The 9,360-nt window shown below is 40.0% G+C and overlaps 1 protein-coding gene across 1 annotated transcript in view; it reads right to left on the reverse strand.

The window, feature by feature from the left end:
- Nucleotides 1-4,293, reverse strand: part of vat1 (vesicle amine transport 1) — a 29,810-nt gene extending 25,517 nt beyond the window's left edge. Inside the window, exon 1 of the mRNA XM_079611246.1 lies at nucleotides 3,413-4,293. Within this exon, the coding sequence (XP_079467372.1) occupies nucleotides 3,413-3,871 (459 nt within the window). The 5' untranslated portion in view covers nucleotides 3,872-4,293. The remainder of the gene's footprint in view (nucleotides 1-3,412) is intronic.
- Between the last annotated feature and the right edge of the window lie 5,067 nt (nucleotides 4,294-9,360).

Raw genomic sequence — 9,360 nt, forward strand, 5'->3', positions numbered from 1 at the left:
TTCCTGTAAGCATGCACATCTAATGGCCATCTAATGCATTAAGCACATGAAATGCATCTGTCGGCGAACTTGTAATCTTGTTGCGGTGGAAATGTGCAGGATTCTGCTCCATAAAGCTTTGCTGTCTCCCAGCACTGATTTTGTCTATTTTATCTGTGTTTGTTTTGTATGTGACAGCAGTATCCCTGCGGTTAAGGCTCCGGCCTGCAAGCACAAAGGATGGCCACTCAGAATCCCACGTGGGGCAGTGAGATATTGAGATCACAATCCTGTTTTATCACCACTGTGCCTTTGAGCAAGACGCTTAACCCCAGCATGCTCTAGGTGGGGTGCAATCAATGCAAAAATACACTGTTGCATCTATGAAATGGCAACTAATTATGCAGGAACTAATTAAAAATGGATTTCGGCTATATTTCAATATCTATTATTTAAACTCAATGCTGACATGAAATACTTTTGGGAAGTTGACATGTCCTGCGGTGTACACTAAAATAAAAAATAGCTTTATTTTTAAATAGCTTAATTATTTTTTGAGTTCAATGACCTCATTAATCAAGAGATTGCACAAATTATAAATTCTCTTCACTTTTTTGTACTGCGGATTTAAAATGAATTTTCTATATTATATAAATATTTATTTTTTACATAACATTTTTACATACATGATATAAAAATATAAAATGGAATTTTTTTTACTACTGACTAGCCATACGGCAGAACATTTTTCCATAGATTGCACACAGATTGTATACATGATAATACTGTGGAAGCTGGTCTTTTTGGAATTGTGTCTTATTATCAGATTCCATGTGGAACAATTATAAAGAAAAAAAAAGTATTAAATGCAAAGTTAAAATACTTAAAATGCACTACAAGGTACTGCCGTCCGAATTTGACTTTTGAAGTATATCCATTTATTTTTGCTTGTTTTATGTGCCACTTGGTGAAACTGGGCTTATATATTTTTTTTTATCCTCATCTGCATTGTTTAATCCCAACAATTGTCAAATTATGTCATGCTTCCATGATAGAGCCAGTAATGTAACCCCCTCTCTCTCTACCCTGTGTCAAAACACTGTTACCACTTCTCTTGTTCTACTGTCATTTACTGCGGTGTAAAAAGGTTTTTTATTATTCCACAATGACACAGCTCTATTATGTTGATCGTTGATATAGTAAATGAACAAATCTTGGCCAACAACTCCATAACTCTTCTCTAATTGTGCAGTTAAACTGCTTTTAAATGCAACTACTAGAAAAGACGGCAGATTTCCACGTCAAAAATCTTATGTTAAAACTGTTTCTCGATGAATATCGTTATATGGCACCATCAGATTCAAAACGGCGCGTGTCCCTGCTGTTCACTTACTGGTATTCACTGCGTCGCTGTTTATCATCGACCTGTCAAATCACACACACACACACACACACACACACAGAGGGAAGGAGAGAGAGGAAATTCCAGGCTGACAATGTGGTCCAGAGGAAGATAATTGTGAACAGATGCATCTGATCCTCGCAGCAGAACTCTGATAAATATTGTGTGTGTGCATAAGCAACAAGTTATATGAATTATTCATGAACAAAAATGCTAATATATACTAAGAGTGGGCACAAGAGAGCAGTTTAGGAATAACATCAGTCAAGTCATGTGAGAGGATGTCATGGCCTTTAGCATTCACCTCTACAGTTCTCAAGAGTGTCTTTACAGAGATTCGTCTCTTCCTCTAAGAAAGTCATTTTCTGGATATCACAATCAGCAGATTCCTCACCTCACATGCTCACCAAACAATGTCAGCTTTGCCAGACAACATCAGGTCTCCAAATGTGAGACGAAGCAATTGTTTGCTTGCAGACAAGGTAATGCAGAGAGAATGAGAGAGATAGGGTGGACCATGACCTTTTAAATTCAATATTGATGTCAGACAAGGCTGAGGAAGGGCTGCTGAACCATTATCTTCCTCCTCCGCATCACCCAGGAGCCAACGCCTAGTGCTTGCTTTTGCTCGCTCCCCCTTTCTCTCTCTCTTTAACTCATATTAACATACAAAGACTCAGGTTTTAATCTGCATTTCACACAATTCTTGAACATCTTACCTCGACTGGCTCACATTAAATATGTTTATTGTTCTCAGTAACACAAATATCAAATGCTTTCGAGAGAGAGAGAGAGAGAGAGAGAGAGAGAGAGAGAGAGAGAGAGAGAGAGAGAGAGAGAGAGAGAGAGAGAGAGAGAGAGAGAGAGAGAGAGGATGCATGGCGTTGCCATGATACGTTGCCATGGAGACCAGCAGCGACCACCAGGCATGACTCATCGATTTGTTCATATGGAGCGCATAGAAAGTCAATCAGTCCACGTCATACTAAGACTCCGCTGTTTTCTCTGGACCTTTAGGGCTGAGAAAGTAACCCGAGCGAGAATTAGGTTTATTTACAGTATTTTAGAATCGCTGGCCAACTATATCAAACATGGTAATACTAAGAAATTGCATTACGTTGGCGCGATGGCTACAGAAATAGGCGTTTACGATTATAGGCCTAAAGGGAAGAACTTAATTCTGTAAAGAGGCAAAAAGAGAAGAAGAAAATCTGGCACTTATGATGAATGAGAGTATGTTGGTGTCACAATGCGCGAGGCAGATGACAAAGGGCGCGTGCGATTAGCATTTTCCCCCCTCGCGAGCCTCGCCCTTTTTCCTGCGCGTGGGGAGAGACAGAGAGTCCTCCACGCGCACACATTACACCGGGCATCGCGCCCACAAACAGCTGAAAGTGAATTAACAATGTCGAAAGCATTATCTCACTACTTTGTACGATAATAATTGACGCGGCTGGCGCGTCTCAGGTGAGACTTCACAAAACCAAAACCCGTAAATCTCTGAGAGAACGAGGGCGGTGGTTACTTCCATTCACTCTAAAGCCATAAAACCAAACGCTTCTATTATAATAACCCAAGCTGCCTACATTGATCGTGACGCGACAGGTCATCGTTTATAATAGGAGTGTTCTTATTTAGCTGTGTGCATAAAGTATCACAAGGCGGTTTGTTACTTTCCATTCGCCGCGCGCACAAGCAAAGCTCGCGCTCCCGTGAACGTTTAGCGTTCTAGCGCGACAAGAGCTCCGGTGCTTCTGAAACAAGGCTACCGGCGCCCCTCCCGCTCCTCTTTTGTCTCCGGTGGCGAGTGAATATGAGAGGACATTTAAGTTGTCTCTTCGAATGAAAGACTTTTTTTTTTTTTGCACAGCCTTAAAATATAATTAAAGATATAAATTACCGGGGAAACATTTTATAACACGTTGTGTGTTGAATAAACTCGTTATATGTCATACAATGAAGAAAATGAACACCACTGAACGCATATTAATATCAATAAATGTGTGCATAGAATAAAGTAAGTTTGCTCACCTTTCTGTCAGTCACATCTTCACCGACAGCCTCGATGATCCCGGAGCACTCCATGCCCGGGGACACCGGCGGGGACGGGAGACGGTCGTACAGTCCCTGTCTCGCCATCAGATCGGCGAAGTTCAGCCCGCACATTTTCACGCGTACCATCACCTCGCCGCTCTTGAGCACCGGTTTCCCCTTCTTCACCTGGAGCTTCACCTTATCGTACCCACCGTAACCGGTGAGCACCAGAGCCCTGTAGCTGAACGTGTCCTCCTCTGGGACTTTCTCGGCAGCGGGCGCTGGGGTGTCGGCGTCCGCGGCGGCAGCAGCGGCCTCGGTGGACGCGCTGGTGGGCGGTGGGTCTGGTTTACTCTCGGTTTTTGGGGACTCGGCGGGCGTCTTGGTCTCCTGCTGCTGCGGCTGCTTCTGCTCCTCAGCGTTTTGCTGCTGGGCAGGTGCGTCTTCGCCGGACATGGTCGGAGTTTGGGTAGAGAACTTTTGAGGAGAAAAGACTCGCGTTTGTTTTCCTGCCTCACTCAGGCAAATAATAAAGAGCTCAAACAACCTTAAATGCGAACGGCTTCGCTGTCCACGGTTTTATCAGCCTTAGTCAAAAGGATACTGGAGCCTGAGAAGGTGGAGGACAGAGAGAAAGAAAGGGAGTGGAGGATGCCTCACGACGACTAGTGAGTGACCCGAGGCTCTGACAACTATTGAGAAAAAACGAGGCGAGGCGTGGCGAGCTGCAAAGCCCGGAGAAATGGAATTGAGGGGGGAGAATAATGGATTTAAGAGTCCAATGAGGGAGTTTGTGTGCTGACAGGCAGCTGTGCTGACTTCAATTTAGTAAATGCAGTCAAGCTGTTTTTACTACTCAGCTGAAATTCAGACGAGAGAATGAGAGGAATTCTGGCTGAGTGTTAAATACACTTTCACAGATTAATCTTTTTTTTTTCTTTAAGAATGTGTAGGCTACTGTTGAAATGTAACCTTAAATAGCCTAGGCCATTTAAAATAAATATATATATTTATTTGTATTGTACATTAATTTGGTTCAACTTGTGTTACATATTTTGTTGTAAAGATCTGTTAATAAATCAGCAAAATAAAACAAAAAGTAAATTTCATAAGAAAATAAATGTGAAAATCTGCAATCTTCTTATAGACATGTTGCTTCAGACAACAAGATCTGATTTTCATATTGGTTTTAAGTAATAATCACATTGAATGCTGTGATTCAGCCATAGGCACAACAAGGCCACAGGTTCATATTGAGTCAATATAAATGGTTCAGACAGAAGCCAAAGCATTTGATTATCATGTTGCCAAGCTACGCATGAACTGGAACAGAGTAGTAATCGCTGTGCAAGCTCCACTACACTGGACAAACTGTTGTATAATCATATTTTATTGTATTTTAAGACAATACACAATCCCCCCGGCTTCACAGACAAAAATAAAAATTCTGCCATCAATTACTCCTGCTCATGTCGTTCCAAACCCATAAGACTTTTGATCATCTTCGGATGCAAAGGAAGATATTTTAAATGAAATATTAGAGATTTCTGTCCAGCTATAAACATAAACATTCACCAGTGCACACATCAGTTGTGGTAAATGGAAGCTCAAGCATGTTCGCTTGACGTGCGAGAACCAATGAGGTTCATTCTCGTGATACGGGGGGAGGGTCACATTAAAAATGTTCTCAAAATGAGAAGAAATATACTGAACCAGGAAATCAAAGTGGTACACAACGCCCGTGTGAGCGAGTGGTGTGCATGTTAAAACCACAGTTCATAGCAGCTCCACTATCTGGAGTTTTAAGTGTTATTGTTTTATGTAGTGGAACGGATGTGTGCATGTGGCATGTGTGTCCTTCGCGTGGCTGCGGAGGCGTGCTTATGAGCATGTTTGTGTGCAAGCAGAAGGCCAAGAGGAAATGTCTATTTATTCCTTCTATTCTCCAAGACCGATCTGGAAATCACAGTAAATTCACACAACCATTGTTAACACTTGAAGGCGGTGCATGTGTTTGTGAGTGCTCTGACATAAAATAACTGTGCTGGCAACAACTCCGGTCAAAGTAGGCATGCTTTTGCACACTAAATCACACACCACACCCCGACACATTTATACCAACATACATACAGCCACCCACTGCAATAGTAAAGGGCAGTGAAACTGCACTCTGACTCATCAGCAAGTGCAAAGGAAGTGCTTTGAGAGAAACAGGAAGTGAACTGTAGGTCATGGGGCTGAATGAGCTTAGAAGCTATGCAGATCATCAAGGCAGGAAAAAAGATGAAATATGCGGAATTCTATTTCCCTTTTATCGGGTCACCGGCATTTTAGAAACAATGACAAAAAAACAAATTGCTTTAGAAATCTAAAAATTGTTGTGGTCTTGGAAACCACCCAATGTCTTGTTAACTGCGGCTTAGTTGCTTGAGCTCTGGTCTTAAATCTTTGCAAATAACCTCTGTTGTTTGTGTGCCAGTCTTACTGTACCCACCAATGGTGACATAAATCCTCTAATGGCTGAAGAGTTGGGCAAAGTCCTGCTGGCAGGCAAAACCTGTGTGTGCCAAATTATATGAAACTCAATTGCCTCCAGCACTTAAAATATAAACATTGAGTAAATGGCCATTGCATACTGCATTTCAATCTTTTTGATAAATACTTATTATAATTGTATTTCTTTCTTTCTATCTATCTATCTATCTATCTATCTATCTATCTATCTATCTATCTATCTATCTATCTATCTATCTGTGTATCTTTCTGTCTGTCTGTCTGTCTGTCTGTCTGTTTATCTATATATCTATATATATTTAATTTCCTCCCTATACTTACTGTGTTAATAATGATCTTATTTGTGTCCCTATGAAATATTAGGAGAAACATCTGAGACAAAGTGTTTACATAAATAAAACAAGACAGAGGACTCATTTAAATCTCCTGAGCTATGAGAGTGCAATAACATTTTCCTCCTGGTGTAACCTTCTGGTAATTAGAACATCGGGCTTCATCTCTTTCCTGCATGACATATAAAGGGTAATAAAAGTTTACAAGGGCATTTTGATATGGAGTAGATTGAAAGGGAAGAGAGATCCTGACCATAGTTAACCCTGGTCCATTCTGTGTGAATAAGCTCCCTATTCAGTCTGGTTTAGCTGTAAGTGGGTTATATGTGAGTACAGCAATGCATCTGATGCATTCTGGGACTGATATAGGTTGTGCACACATAGCAAGACAGAGAGAATGAGGCTGGAGCGCTGGATAAAAATGAGCTTTCTTTGGCCCCTTGAGATCTGGAGGCGTGAGGTACATTCACACACATTCACTTCAGTTGTAAATTAAGTGGACTACTTGTTTAAACTTGCTCAGACTTATGCCAGATGTAGATACATAACTTTATATGGGGCTAAGACACTAAATACCCACTGACTGCTCTCCCTCTGACCAGCAAACAAACAAGCTTTATAGGCAAATATTTAGGTAGACAGTTCTTTATGTAACCATGTCCACAGCACACTCATTCAGTACTTGACCAAATAAACATATTAAGGCCTGGTTTCACAGACAGGGTTTAGATTAAACCAGGATTAGGCCTTATTTCAATTAAGACATTTAAGTAGCTTTTATTACTGTAACATGGAAAATAACAATACTGGTGTCCTTGAGACAAAACAATGGCACGGACATATTTTAAGTGTCGCTTCGGATTTAAACAGCTCAAAGTTGTATTTTAGTCAGGGACTAGGCTTAAGCCTCTTCTGTGAAACCAGGGGAATGTGTATGGCCAAACCAAAAAAGTAAACCACAAAAAAACCTACAAAACTAATTGACATGACATTTCAAGTAGTGACAGTTTCCTGAAGTGTGGCATTCTATACATTTAATAATATAGTAAACTATGATATGTTAAAACTAATATCACCAGATTTCATATGGTGAAAACCTTATAAACAATCAAAATGGTGAAAAATGTATATACGCCTCTATACAATTGTGTGTGTGTGTGTGTGTGTACATTTAGTCTCCATTATATTCATATAAATTGTAACCTTTAATATTGATACAAGCATCCATGTTATTTATCCCACAATACAAAGTCGTTACTTTTCTTGGGACTATGTGCCAAAAAGTATTACAGTAATCTAGATGGGAATGAGAGCTTGTTTAAGTGGATTAACATTTTTATAAGATTCCTAAAGTCTCAAAAAAAAAATTTAAAACAGGCCTACATCAAAAATCTTTGATGTATTTGTAAACTTGGTTTATCTTAATATATGCAACCTGCATGTAGTAGGAATATATAGCCTATAAAATGAAAACTTTTAAAATAAAAACCCTCACAATGAATGACTCAACAATGGAATATTTAATCACAAAATGCAGCTGGCCTTACAAACAAACAAACAAAACAAACAAACTGTACAAGAAATAACGCTGGAATATATGAAATGATAATGCAGTAAAATCGTTCAGAAGGTCATAAACCTCATTGTGTGAAAGTAAACATTCATGGACAGCAGGTTTGTGGCTGGCTATTGCCCTACTGTGGTTAGTGATAGATCACTTCTTCTATAGTTTTGAAAATGTCTTGTGACAACAAAATAACACAATTCTGTGGTTTTTCGGTGACAACAGCTCAATGCTAAAGGAAACAACATAAAACGCTTGGCTAATTTGTGCTCTCGTAATAGGTACAAGTTTGTGGTGTAGTGGTATTTGTCTCCCCCTGTTGGTAAAAGCAGGACAGCGCTAAATGGGTGTGGCTGCATCTCTGGATGCTGATTCTCAGGGTTAGGCTTATTTTATGGCGTGAACTAAATGTCTGGGGCCAAATTAATAGCCTAATAGACTAGAGTATGACTTCATCACCAGACCTAAACGAAATGTTACTATAAACTCACTGTTGATTTTAATACTATTTACTGTACTATTACGACCACAACGCTAGTTTTAAAGTGAAACACGGTGAGTCCATGTAAAGAAGTTGAGAACGCACGATCATGATATTTAAAAGACAAATACAAAAATAAATATAGCTGCAAGCAGCAATCACCGGGGCCAAGCGCAAAAGCAGACGACGAGACATGCCAAAGTGGCTGGGAGTGTGAGACCAACTGCAGCTAGGAGCAATTGAAGACATTTAAAGATACATTTTGGGGAAATGGTTGAAAAATCACATACATTAACTAAAAATATGATTATTACTTTCGACCAATAGGTGGCGCAATTACGAAACTGATGTGATGTGGTCAGAGTGAAGTGAAAATGACACATACAAAGTTTGGTGTCAATATGTCAAGGCATTGCAGATATAAAGCCTGAATAGTCATTTTGGTGAAAATCGGACGTTCGGTCTAGGAGGAGTTTGAAAAAGTAGGTTTTAAAAGAAAATAAAGATGGCGGAAAGGAAGTTTGACTGACTATGGCAAAATTGGTATCTATGTTTTCAGCATAACCCAAGGAATCTATTAAGATCAGTGTCATTACTATAGGCAAATTTATTCAAAAGTTATTAGCATTTTTGGAAATTTCATTATAACTTTTGACCAAAAGGTGTCGCTGTCTCATAATCTTTTGAGTACCTTTAGGGCCTTGTACTGATGACCCATACTGAGTTTCGTAACGATACGTTCATGCGTTCATAAAATACAGCATTTTAGCACATCATTCAAAATGGCCGACAGCCAAAATGGCCGATATGGGAAAATTGGATATCAGGCTACTCAGCATGACGTCCTGAATCTAACGAGACCACTTTTGTGATTTTTGGACAAACCGTTCAGAAGTTATAAGCAAAAACATAAATTCTTCATATCTCCGGACCAGTAGGTGGCGCTGCGCCGAAACGCAGCATGTAGCCTCAGGTCATGCTTGTGATGACATGTACCAAATTTGGTCTGAATCCGATAAAGCGTTGTGGATATAAAGCCTTACGTCTGTTTTCG

Source organism: Phoxinus phoxinus (genome assembly GCF_949152265.1).
Source record: "Phoxinus phoxinus genome assembly, chromosome: 1".
NCBI lineage: Eukaryota > Metazoa > Chordata > Actinopteri > Cypriniformes > Leuciscidae > Phoxinus > Phoxinus phoxinus.